Below are 13,292 nucleotides of genomic sequence, written 5' to 3' on the forward strand. Positions count from 1 at the left end.
AGCTTCTGATGTATTTTTCGTTACAATTATTACATTTCTGTTAGTGCTCAGTGTAGAAAATGCTCTTCCATGAGAAAATGTTACTACAGTAGAATTTGTTGCAACAAACGATGACGATATTAATTATAGTGATCATTCTGTTAGTGATAATATTAATATAACGTTATTGGTGACAATTTAACGACAATGATCAGTAAGTACACCAGTGAAACAACCACAAAACTAAATTTGTTTTTGTATATTTATTTTTTTATTAACTGTGACTTGCAACTAATGATGTTATCAAAGGTGAATAAGTTACCTTTAAAATCATGGTGCATTTAATTGAGCAAACGAGTGACAATGTCACTTTCCTTTGCTTGTACAAATGAGGTAAGGAGTAGCAATGTTAAACAATGTCACTTCCACTTGCTTATAAAATTGAGCCAAGTAGTTACAATATTAAACAATGTCATTCTCTTTTGTTTATACAATTGAGCTAAGGAAAGAATTGACAGTGTCAATGTCACTTCGATTGTATAAGCAAAGGAGAGTGACATTGTTTAAAATTGTCACTCCTTATATTAAATTGAGCTAAGAAGTGACATTATTTAATATTGCCACTTTTTAGCTTAAAGATGTATTGTTCCCCAAAAACATGAACAATTAGGATTAATTAAATCAGACTTTTAATAGGTTATTTTGTAGTTTTAATAAAGTTAATCACTTCTGTAGAAAAAAAAACGGGGAAAAAAAAAATGTTTTTACTTTAGAAAAAGACAAAATAAATGGTTAAATTCAACCAAAAACCTAGTGGCTGGCAGCCAATTTGACTTTCTTTGCTTTAAATTACAGTTTATCAGGTAAATACACTGTTTTCAATCCAATTTTTGGTCAAAGTGGATAACTATTACGGGACATTAAAATGGCATATTCCACAAACAAATGTTTAAGAATTATTTTTCAGGGGGGACAATACATCTTTAATTGGAGAGTGACACTGTTTAACATTGTCACTCCTCAACTTAATTTACAAGCAAAAGAGAATTACATTGTTAAACATTGTACTAAGCTAAATTGTGTAATCTGAGAAAAATAACAGCACTACACATAATACTCAGATTTTACATTTTCTATCAATTCAACCTTAAAAAATTAAAGTAAGAAAAATAATCAATTTGAAATGACACAAATTTATTTTAAAATATAAAATAGAACTAATAAGTTTCAAATTATTTTAAAAATTAAAACCCTAATTTGATCAATATATTTTTACTATACAAATTAACAAATTGTTGTGAAAATGAAAAAAATAGCTGTACTGTAATTAAATATACATATTCACAAATAACAATTTGTCAATATTTGATTTAAATCATAATTGCATTTAATTCTGCTCTTGAACAAATGTTAAATGGTAACAAAGTGCATGGTGACAACTTGTTTAGTTCAACTGGAACCAATTGCATTCATTTAAATTATTATATTAGATTGCTTTAAATCTATATGAAAACCTGTATAGTAAATTGGTATTGAAAAGACTTCAACACAAGATATTATTGTACGCACTAAGTCCAATTCTTTTAAGCCTTTGGGTATTTACAGTAGTTTGAAAAAGGTTTTTTTAAACGATTGTTTGAAGAGGTATTTGAAGGAACTGGTTGAAATATTCATTGCCTACTGTAGCAACATTTTAGAGTTTAGACAAAACTGGGGTGCACACAATACAAAACACCGGTGTTGGTGCATCAGTGTTCATAAACTCCGGAGTTTCGCTAGGCATGTGGAAGGTGTATATTAGTTGCTTTCAACATAAGCCTATCTTAATAACTAAACTCCTGACATTGAATCATAATGTGATTGTTAGTGCGTGTTACATCAGAGTGAATTTTAAATGAGCTTTTAGGAATCGCCATTGCCAAACACAAAACTGGTTTTGGATGAAATAAATGGTCATATTTTTTTGGGAAATATTATTGTGAAGTATTAATTAATATTACTATAGATTATGGTTAATGTTGAGGTTATAGCAAAGTGTATTTATTTTTGGAGTAACCTAGAATCACAATTCATTTTGTTCAGTGCAAGAGGTAATGCGAGTTCACTCATCTTCAAAATCCCAGTTGAGGTCATCATCACCCCATCCTGCATCACCCTCCTGAAAGAAAAGAATTATCCAATTAATAATAAGAATGCAATCAAGTGACACTATAATCAAGTGACAATATAATCAAGTAACAATATAATCAAGTGACACTATAATCAAGTGACAATATAATCAAGTGACACTATAATCCAGTGACACTATAATCAAGTGACAATATAATCAAGTGACACTATAATCAAGTGACACTATAATCAAGTGACACTATAATCCAGTGACACTATAATCAAGTGACAATATAATCAAGTGACAATATAATCAAGTGACACTATAATCAAGTGACATTATAATCAAGTAACAATATAAGCAAGTGAAAATATAATCAAGTGACATTATAATCAAGTGACATTATAATCAAGTGACATTATAATCAAGTGACACTATAATCAAGTGACACTATAATCAAGTGACACTATAATCAAGTGACAATATAATCAAGTGACACAAGTGACAATATAATCAAGTGACACTATAATCAAGTGACACTATAATCAAGTGACACTATAATCAAGTGACAATATAATCAAGTGACACAAGTGACAATATAATCAAGTGACACTATAATCAAGTGACACTATAATCAAGTGACACTATAATCAAGTGACAATATAATCAAGTGACACAAGTGACAATATAATCAAGTGACACTATAATCAAGTGACACTATAATCAAGTGACACTATAATCAAGTGACACTATAATCAAGTGACACTATAATCCAGTGACACTATAATCCAGTGACACTATAATCCAGTGACACTATAATCCAGTGACACTATAATCAGGTGACACTATAATCCAGTGACACTATAATCCAGTGACACTATAATCAAGTGACAATATAATCAAGTGACACTATAATCAAGTGACATTATAATCAAGTAACAATATAAGCAAGTGAAAATATAATCAAGTAACATTATAATCAAGTGACATTATAATCAAGTGACATTATAATCAAGTGACATTATAATCAAGTGACACTATAATCAAGTGACACTATAATCAAGTGACACTATAATCAAGTGACACTATAATCAAGTGACACTATAATCAAGTGACACAAGTGACAATATAATCAAGTGACACTATAATCAAGTGACACTATAATCAAGTGACAATATAATCAAGTGACAATATAATTAGGTGACACTATTAAATCAAGTGACACTATAATCAAGTGACACTATAATCAGGTGACACTATAATCAAGTGACACTTTAATCAAGTGACACTATAATCAAGTGACACTATAATCAAGTGACAATATAATCAAGTGACACTATAATCAGGTGACAATATAATCAGGTGACAATATAATCAGGTGACACTATAATCAGGTGACACTATAATCAAGTGACACTATAATCAAGTGACAATATAATTAAGTGACTATATAATCAACTGACATCATCATGAAGTGATGACATTATGATCAAGTGAGATTATGATTAAATGACATTATGATTGTGAAATTATAATTGAGTGACATAAATTAAATAAAATGTGTAATGCTCACCATTGTCGTACTGTCATCCATTTGAAAAGTAAATTTTGACTTATCTTGCTCTGAAGTCTTTTTTTCATCCGTTTTAGTTGAATGAGTAACATTCTTTTGTGTTTTTCCAATTGATGGTTCCATATCAGCAAAAAAATCAAATTCTTGTGCCTCTGGTTTTGGAGCAACATCAGGAACAATAAACTCCTTACCAAGTTCTTGCACAATTTTATGTCGCTTATTTTCAGTTTTTGAAACATTTTTTCCAGTTTGTAATTTTAAAGCACCCTTTTGTTCTGTTTTATAATTCTGTGTTTCTAAATTTGAATTTGAGAATTTGGAAGATTTGTTGAACGTTTGCCATTCAGAATTGTCTTTGGTTTTCGTTGATGGGTTGGTTTGGTTGTCTGATAGTATAGGTGTATCAGCTTCCCAATCTGACCAATCACTGTCTCCTGTTTCAGGATGATGCACATTTGTATCATCTGCATGAGTATCACTGACTGAATCCATTGATTCATTTGCCATAAGAGGACGGTCTTTTTCCCCAATGGTTTTTCCTAAAATATCTGGAATAAGATAAGTTATAAATGATTATTGTATATAATGTAATTTCGCATCTATATAGAAGAGTATAAGTATAATAAAGTAGTTTTTTTAAATCACTTTTCACGGGCAACTCGTCAAAATATAATATTTTCAACAACATGATGAGAATGTGATTTTTTTCACCACAGAATTCAATAAACCTTACGTTGCTTGTTTAACAATCTCTGTTCTCTTTCCTTTTTTCGTTCCTCATTTTTTCTTTTCATTTCTTCCCTTTTTTGTTGTCTTTCTTGCTCCCTTGCTAACTTCCGCTTCTCTTCATCCTCACCCTGGTTCCTAAGGTTGGTTTCATTCGCTTGGTGGTTACTTTTCACAATTTTTTCAATGAGTGGTAAGCCTATAACGCCGCTCACTGCTGTGAGGTTGCCTTCATGCTTTTGTTGTAATGCTCCATTTTCTTTTTTGGTATGAAACTAAAAAAATAATATATTGATTTTCTAACCTAGAAATTTCATTATCAGTATTGTCACCACACTGTTTGACGCCTCTCAGTTCTCTCTGGCACTCAGACTTTCGGATCAAACAGGCTACTGAGCAAAACATATTTAAAAATATTATAAACTTCAATTTCTCATAGTAGGGAAGTTTTTGCCACAGCACATTTCCTTTAGAAAAAAAAATTTTTGATTCTTTTTTTAAAAAAAGCCCATTATTTGGTAAACAGTGCCATAAATATTCAGATTATTATTATTATTATTATTATTATTACAAAAATATACCTTTGGTCGTCCTTCTACAAAATATTTGAAACGATCACCGCCAACAACAATCTCAGATCCTAAAATTGGCACAACTTCTGCCAAAGCATGGAACGTGGCCGATACAATATCATCATTGGTATCTTTCAGACCAACCAGAAGCTAGATAAAAATAATATGGTCAATGTTTAAGAATTGGTGTTAAATACTTGGCAAAAGTAATGCCTGGGAACTTTTTAGGGGCTCTATTAATCAATATTGGATATTATAATATTACTTAAATGACACATTCTGAACTAATAAAGTAATATGTAGGCTTCAATTATTTATCTTTCAATTCAATTTTCATAAGATACTTCATTTATGCAATATTAACATGAGAGTTTTTTTTAAAGTTGAATTCATGTATGCTGGAGAAACTTAAACTAAAGCTCAGAGGGCTTTAAGGCTAGTTCCACAAAAAAAAAAAATTCAAAAAGTATACTGTATATAAATAAATATTTCAAATGTAGTCAACAAATAAATAATTATGGGGTGAACATAAGAAAAACGCAAATAACTATTTAAGCAGGGCGCACTTTCGCATAAGAAATGACAATAGTAGCTAGTTAGCTGTCAGTTTGTCTGTTAGTTTACATTTTCAGTTTATTTCAGTACCTTAACAAGGATTGTGGATCTAAGTGTGTAGTGGTCAAACAGATGTACATAAGAAGAAAAGTGGCGTAGCAAAACGCAGCGGACATGAGAATCACGTAACTGGAAAGCCTCAATCAGTAGAGGGAGTATATGCTTCTTAAAAAGTTCCTCTGGAATTATGGGATTGATTGTTTGCCTATTGAAAATGGACGATTGAGTATCTGAAAGAAAACAAATGGAATAGTATTCTAAAATGGAACATTTATACATAACAAAAATTCTGTATTAGAAAAGTTCTTGGATACAGAGTCACATGATTGTAATATGTGACTCTGTATCATAGGAATTATATAAGGTTGGGTTGAGATTTAAAAAAATGCACATATTGTATGACCTCTATTAATAAGGAATGTGCCTAAGATACTATACAAATTATAATGCAATTGTGATATTAACTAGCAACTATACCCGCTCCAGAGCGAGTTTCAAATGTGTTAAAACATCATTCAGATTCATATTGGCCCTACAATATATCCTCAGGATTACTTCATCAAAGACTCTGAATAAACCCAGGCAGGCAGGCATGCAGAGATTTGGTAAAGATACATAAGTAATATATCAAGCATCAATGATGGTAATTTCTTCTTACCAGTCTTAGGTGTGAGAAGGTGGACAAACAGCTTATCAACAGCCACTGGTTCAGCCATAACAAAGCTAGATAGCAGCATTGGGGCTAGACGGATAGCAACTAACTTGGCGGGCAGACCGTGTAGACGAGGAGCTAGATCTTCAAAAAATATATTCTTTTCTTGTTCTGTCTTTAGTGTCAGGTGGTTTAAGAACTTTATAATTTCCAAGAAGTCATTCCTAGAAAAAAATAAATATGAATTTATTAACTATGACTAGAGGGTACTCCGAGAGTACAAACCTCCGCCTACTGTAAAATTCCCCTATATAAAATTCCCCCTGAATATTTTTTTTTTTACATTTTTTTTTATTAGTTCTAAGTGTAAATATGTTAACTGCACACTACAAAGTTGTGGATGACAGTGTGGTGTAATGGTTATGTATCCAGCCTCTCACAGTTGAGATCGCTGGTTCAAGTCCCACTGAGGTTTTTTTTTTTTCTATTATTTTTTTATTTCTTTTTTTTTAGCTTTTTGTGGACCTTGATCTTTGACCCTGACCCTTCAAAATTTAACCACAATTATATGATGTGTCATTGATCATTGTGGCTAAGTTTGGTGAGAATCGGATAAAAACTTTGGTCTCTAGGCAGTAAAATAGTTTTTTGTTAGTTGTGACCTTGACCTATGACCTTTTCCCCTCAAATTCGAACTCGTCCGAGCTTTTGGGGCATAGATCATTGTTGCCAAATTTGGTGAGAATCTGATAAAAACTGTGGCCTCCAGGCTGTTCACAGACACACACACAAACAAACATACAGGGGTGAAAATATAACCTCCTTGGCGGAGGTAATAATGATCAAAGTTTTTCTTCTGTTCAATGGTATGCATTAGCTTACGAAAAGGTTTATTTTGTCAAGGTTATTCAATTTACGCTCATTTGTTTATACTGCAATTTAATAGTAAAATGAGATTTACTTACCTAAATATATGATCTTGTAGTAATGTTCGCAATTGAGGTCTCTTTTTTGGTTCAGGATCAATAAAAGAATTGAGTCTTTCAACAAACGAATTTGTAATGTCACCTAGAAATTAAAAAAAAATACATATCAATAAATAATATTTTGAATAATAATAATATCTGGAAAACAATTTATTCATGTACTGTACACAAGACTGAGAACATTTTGTAAAAAATGAAAGAAAGTCATGGAAAAGCAATTTGAATGTCTAGTTGTATTATTAAATTCAATATCATTTTTCATTGTAATTATTTTTACAGTATTCATAAAGAAATATTAGGCCTGACATTATTAAAGCCTAATCCTATCTGCAGGACAAGCACAGTATCGAACTTTGGCAAGTCTTAATTTGTATATTATATAACCTAAATAAATTCCTGTCAATTGATTGGACGATTGTGGGTCACATGGCGTGCAATAGTACACACCATTAAACGATCGTTTAATAGTACTTTTTTTAAACATTTTTGTGTACGAAAAAAAAAAAGATTCGCGGATGAAAAAAAATCTAGTATACAAATTACTGTGAAATACAACAGCGCTACCTGTCGTCAGTTTCGCTTGTAAACACGACACCAGCAGCAGATTTTTGTTGAAATATAACCTTTCATCATTCACCTCATGCCATTACTTGCACCATTACACTCATAAACATTCATTATTTGTATAACATTGCACCACCATTAAAAAGATTTACAGTCAGGAGTCATCCAAAAAAAGTCAAAGCTAGCTAATGTTGTAACTTGAATAAAGTTTAAAAAAGGTACAACTATCAGAGGTTTAGTTAAATAAAAAAGTAAATTTCAAGCCCTGTTACACAAACAATAGATAGATAGTTTTATTAAGTTGATCTTAAAATCATTACCAAGTTCTTCCAAGTATTGTAAAAGATGCTCTGCTAAGATACCAAACGCGTACGCGTCCCTGGCATGACCTAGCGACGGTGCATTGGACGTTAAGGAATCTTCCTTTTCTTCTGGTGGGATTGCCTCGCTATGACGCAATGGCTTACTGTCTTTCAAAAACTAAAAGAAAACAAAATGATTCAACTACTTGAGATTTTCTACAAATAATGCCAGTCTTCAAAACCAAAATAATTGTAATTATATTTATATTATTCAAGGAATTTCAGTTTCTGATCCCAGAAAATAATACTAAATTGCACAGTTTTCAAAAGCATTGTGCACTAAAGGATTAGAATTGTATTCAGTGCTCTGTTCCCATTTAGTTTCTACTCAAATTGTTTGTGTCTATACTGTACATATCTTTCATGGTTCAGGATTGCTGTCATAAATCATAAAACAAATAAAAACACCACAGTTTTGTCGATCTATTGTACAATATTTATTATGAAAACAATCTAAGAAGAATTAATGAATAGAAAATTTAAAAAATACACAGTGGAACCCATCCTTCATGATGAGACACTTTCCTGTGAACAAGGACTAATATATGTTTTAACAGTATGGCCAATTAAAGGGATAACCTTATTAAAGATGTATTGTTTGTTTTTTAAATTTTGTTTCAATATGTCATTTTAATGTCGCATAAGATTTTCACTTTGACCCAAAATTTGATCTGAAATCTAATAATTATTAATAGTAATTTAAAGCAAAGTAAAGGTTTTTTGTTGGATTTAAAAATAATAATTGTCTTTTGTAAAGTGCCTAACCAAAATAAATTTTCTCTAAAGCACTATGACCACAACAAGGCTTGAACTAGGTAGAAATTATGCTGCTCTGTGAAAGAGATGGGTTTGATGACTGTTTGTCAATAGAGTTGGTATTTAACCATTTATTCAGTAATTTTCAATTCAATCAATTCAATTCATCGACATTTTTATTCCATAATCAAAATAAAAACATATACAAATACAATACAAATAATAAGATAATGGAATGGGATACAAAATAAGCACAAGTGCTTTAAGCATGTAACCCTAACAAAAAGATCAAACAATTAGTACAAACAAAAAGAACAAACCAAAATAACATAATGTGATTTACTTAACTTAAATATTTCTATTGTTATAATATTGCTTTAATCTCTGTTTAAACAAACTTAAAGTGGGGAATTGTTTTATATAGTCTGTTAAATTGTTCCAAATATGTGTTCCTTGGTAGGAAATACATTGCTGTCCGACTTTGGTGCGTTTTAGGTGTGGACAGTAGTTTGACCTGTTTCTAGTTGAGTAATTATGGAATGAGGCAGATGTACTAAATAAGTTATTAAATGATTCAGGTAATAGATTATGTTTATATTGATACATAAATATAGCAGTGTGTTTCGTATAAAGGTCAAAAATATTTAATGTTTGGGTTGAAATAAAAAGTGGATGAGAAGGATGCATAAAATGAACATGACAAATATTTCTAAGTGCTTTTTTCTGGAGAATATGTATACGGTTTAAGTTTGTAGCAGAAGTAGCACCCCATACTGTGATAGCATACGTTATTCTAGGTAATATAAGTGCATTGTATACCGTTAACAAGATTTTACTTGATAACATAGACTTCACTTTGTTTAAGACACCAATTATTCTAGAAATACTGTTTGCTACCTCATTTACATGATAATTAAACGATAAAGTTTCATCCAGAAATAAGCCTAGAAATTTAACTTCAGTAGCTTTTACTATACATTCATTTCCCATCCTCAATTCTAGTGAGGTAGTGTCAGCTGACTTATTTCTAGCCTTAAATATAACATATTTTGATTTGTTTACATTTAGCGTTAATTTGTTAGCAATAAACCAGTCCGAAAGTATAGATAACTCCTGGTTCATTGTATCAAAAGCTTGAGTAATATCATTGTGACTATAAAACACATTTGTGTCATCTGCATACATAATCATGTCTACATGGTTACATGCTAGACTAATATCATTAATGAATATAAGAAATAATAATGGACCCAATATGGATCCCTGAGGAACTCCAGTGTTTACTGTCATTTTACTAGATGCAGTATTAACAATAAATGTGTATTGTAGTCTTTTTTTAAGATAGTTTGAGAACCAGTTTAGCGGAACTCCTCTTATACCATAAAATCTTAACTTATCTAATAATATATCATGATCGATTGTATCAAACGCTTTTGATAAATCAAGGAAAACTCCTAGTGTGAACTCTTTATTCTCAATAGCGTTTGTGATTTTTTCAATCGATTGTATTAAAGCATGACTAGTTGAATGGTGTTGTCTAAATCCATACTGTGTTTTACTCAGTACGTTATATTTTGAGAGGTAACAAATCGTTTGATCATACACAATCCTCTCAAATATTTTGGAAAAAAAGGGTAAAATGGAAATAGGCCGATAATTATTTATATCGGAGATGTCACCATTCTTAAATACCGGGATAACTTTAGCAATTTTTATATCAGCCGGGACACAGCCCGATGATAATGACGTATTAATAATATGCAATAAAGGTTTTAAAATAAACGGGGAAGCAGATTTTATGAGTTGGGCACTTATACCATCATGGCCAGGAGAAGTATTCTTTGTGTTTTTAATATAGTGGTTAAGTTCATGTTCAGTAACAGGCTTAAAAAACATTGAAGAGGTAAAATTTCCCTTTAAGAAAGTTCTGTGGGTGATTTCTTCATTTTGAGATTCATGCCTAAATTTATTATTTAGTTTTTCTCCAATATTAATAAAAAAAGAGTTGAATGCATCAGCTTTCTCATCATTATCAGAGAAAGTCTCAGTACCCAATTTTATTTTTGTAGGCAAATTGGTAGTCTTTTTCCTACCCATTATATCATTTAGGATTGTCCACGTTTTTTTAATATCTTGTTTATTTCGTTCAAACTGGACCATATAATATTCTTTTTTCCGATTTCTAATAGTAGTGGTTAACTTGTTTCTAAAATGTATGTACGTACTTTTATTAGTAGTGGTGTTATTTTGTTTGTACTTTTTATATAATTTATGTTTTTGAGAGATAGCTCTGGCAATTTCAGCTGTGATCCAAGGAGATTTTAACTTGTTCGCCTTATTTCTAATTCGTTTTAAAGGGAAACAATTATCAATTGTTTTATTTAAAGTGTTTGTAAAATTTTGATAAGCAACATTCGCATTCTATAAAAGAAAACTTTATTTTTTTGCCTGTTTTTTTTTCTAAAAATTATACTATTTCTTATTGTTGGTGTTAAGCTTTGACTAGTTTCGTTTAACTAAATCTTATCACTTTTTTCAATGTTATGGTTATGTTGTTTTTTTGTTGGAAATAAAATCAGTTTAAAAAAATCTAAAGAAGTGATTAACTTTGTTAAAATTATAAAATGGCCTATTTAAAGTCTGATTTTATAATCTTTATTTTTGTTTTGTTTTTTGGGAAAAGATATCTTTAAAGGTCCTGAAGGTGTCCCTTTATAGGTGCCTACTGTTTAGGTTAGGTTCATTGACAGTTTACCTGTACGGTGGCATCTTCAAATTTGCAAAGGTGTTCCATTGCACCAAGTCGCCAGCCTCCATCTTGACTACTCACATATATAGAAGATGTACATACATTGTTATGAGATACACCACCCTAAAATGAAATGAAAAAAAAACATGTTAATAATTCTAAAAGATTTGAGAATGAAAAGGTTATAAAGTGCATTTAACAAGGATATTCCTTGAAAGCTAAGATATGCAAAAGAACTGCATCAAGAAAATATAAATATAATATACGCATACATTTTCTTTTTAATACCTAGTTTTAATCTATAAATCATATTCAATTCAATTTATTTTCCACTTACTACTACAAAAGTAAATGGAGGATGCATATTTTAAGATCTTTAAGCTAATAAGAACCTTGGAAAACAATAATTACAATAAACATAAACGCAGTGAATACAAAAATTAATAATTGCAAGTCAGTGTTAGACCATCTTAACTTTTTGGTTGGTAAAGGGGAGGGGGTATATTAAGTACAGTGGCCAAACAATGCACTGTATTGTACATTATACTTGACCTGCAATCATAGTACATCAATGTTAATGTCTTACCCTTGTATGTAGAAAACTTAAGGCCTCTATAATGTTATACATCCCAACACATATTTCTTCCGAGCTGAGATTTTCCAACACCAGGTCTAATGGTTTCACTTGTTCTGTGATTAGATACGTGCCTTCAACATTTTTACATGATGCAAAGAATTTTAATATAGTTGGATGGCGAAGAACTTTTAGTTGCTGCAAAAACAAACAAACAAGAGACGAATCAGGTTACATTTACAGATTTATTTACTTGCATTTCTATTTGGTATCAATAAATTAAAAAATACATTATTCTATTTTAAATCGTAATAGTAGATAGGTTAGGCTTTATTATAAACAGATCCAGTCTTATTAGTTTAGGCCTAAACACCAATAGGGACCATGGAACCAATTAATATAGATTTGTGTTTATTGGTTGGTGTCACAATTGTGAATTATTTCATTAATTATTTATGCCACTGTAGTACAGGATAATAGAAAGAATTTAGGCCAAGTTTCTAATTGTATTTTATTTATAACTCCCCTTCCTAAATCCTACATTTCCATTACATTAAATAATTCATTATTTAATTGAGATTCATCATTAAAACAATTCTAAAGTCCATAAATTATACCACAGTGCTGGTGTACATCTAGTACTGTAGTAATACTGTACACGGTCCACTCTACAGTACCTTAGCAGCATTTTGAACCCTAGCGTCCTCAGATTTCCGATCCCCTTTGTGAACAAACACGGACACCTGCGAACCATCGTCTCGACGTGCCGGATGGATGACCCAGTCAGGTTGATGAGAGTGGCCTGACGATTTTAGAGGTTCATCTAACTTACAACCTTGTAGTACGCTTCCTTCAGCCCCCATTGATTGAAGCCTAAACTACCGTAATTCTTTGACCACTATGTTATTTTCTATGTCCCTTTATAATTTGACTTTCATTTCCTGTGATCTATCTGAGCTGCTGTCAATGGTCATGTCATCAAATCTAAAAATCAGCATTGATAGGTCAAAGGCTATAGACTTCTTTAGTAGTTTCTATCGAAACAGTCGTTATAATGTAGAATCATGCTGGATT

At 31.0% G+C, this 13,292-nt stretch overlaps 1 protein-coding gene across 1 annotated transcript; it reads right to left on the reverse strand.

Annotated features, from left to right (window-relative positions):
• Window positions 1–223: 223 nt before the first annotated feature.
• Window positions 224–13,185, reverse strand: LOC140046469 (protein-associating with the carboxyl-terminal domain of ezrin-like). Its single transcript, XM_072091119.1, has 11 exons — window positions 12,896–13,185; window positions 12,231–12,416; window positions 11,651–11,767; window positions 8,098–8,257; window positions 7,193–7,295; window positions 6,234–6,451; window positions 5,606–5,805; window positions 4,970–5,110; window positions 4,396–4,663; window positions 3,663–4,210; window positions 224–2,137 (listed from the first exon to the last, which is right to left on the reverse strand). Exons 1-11 carry the CDS (start codon window positions 13,079–13,081, stop codon window positions 2,081–2,083), a joined length of 2,184 nt encoding a protein of 727 aa, XP_071947220.1. The 5' UTR covers window positions 13,082–13,185; the 3' UTR covers window positions 224–2,080.
• Between the last annotated feature and the right edge of the window lie 107 nt (window positions 13,186–13,292).

Source organism: Antedon mediterranea, chromosome 4 (genome assembly GCF_964355755.1).
Source record: "Antedon mediterranea chromosome 4, ecAntMedi1.1, whole genome shotgun sequence".
In the NCBI taxonomy this organism is placed as follows: domain Eukaryota; kingdom Metazoa; phylum Echinodermata; class Crinoidea; order Comatulida; family Antedonidae; genus Antedon; species Antedon mediterranea.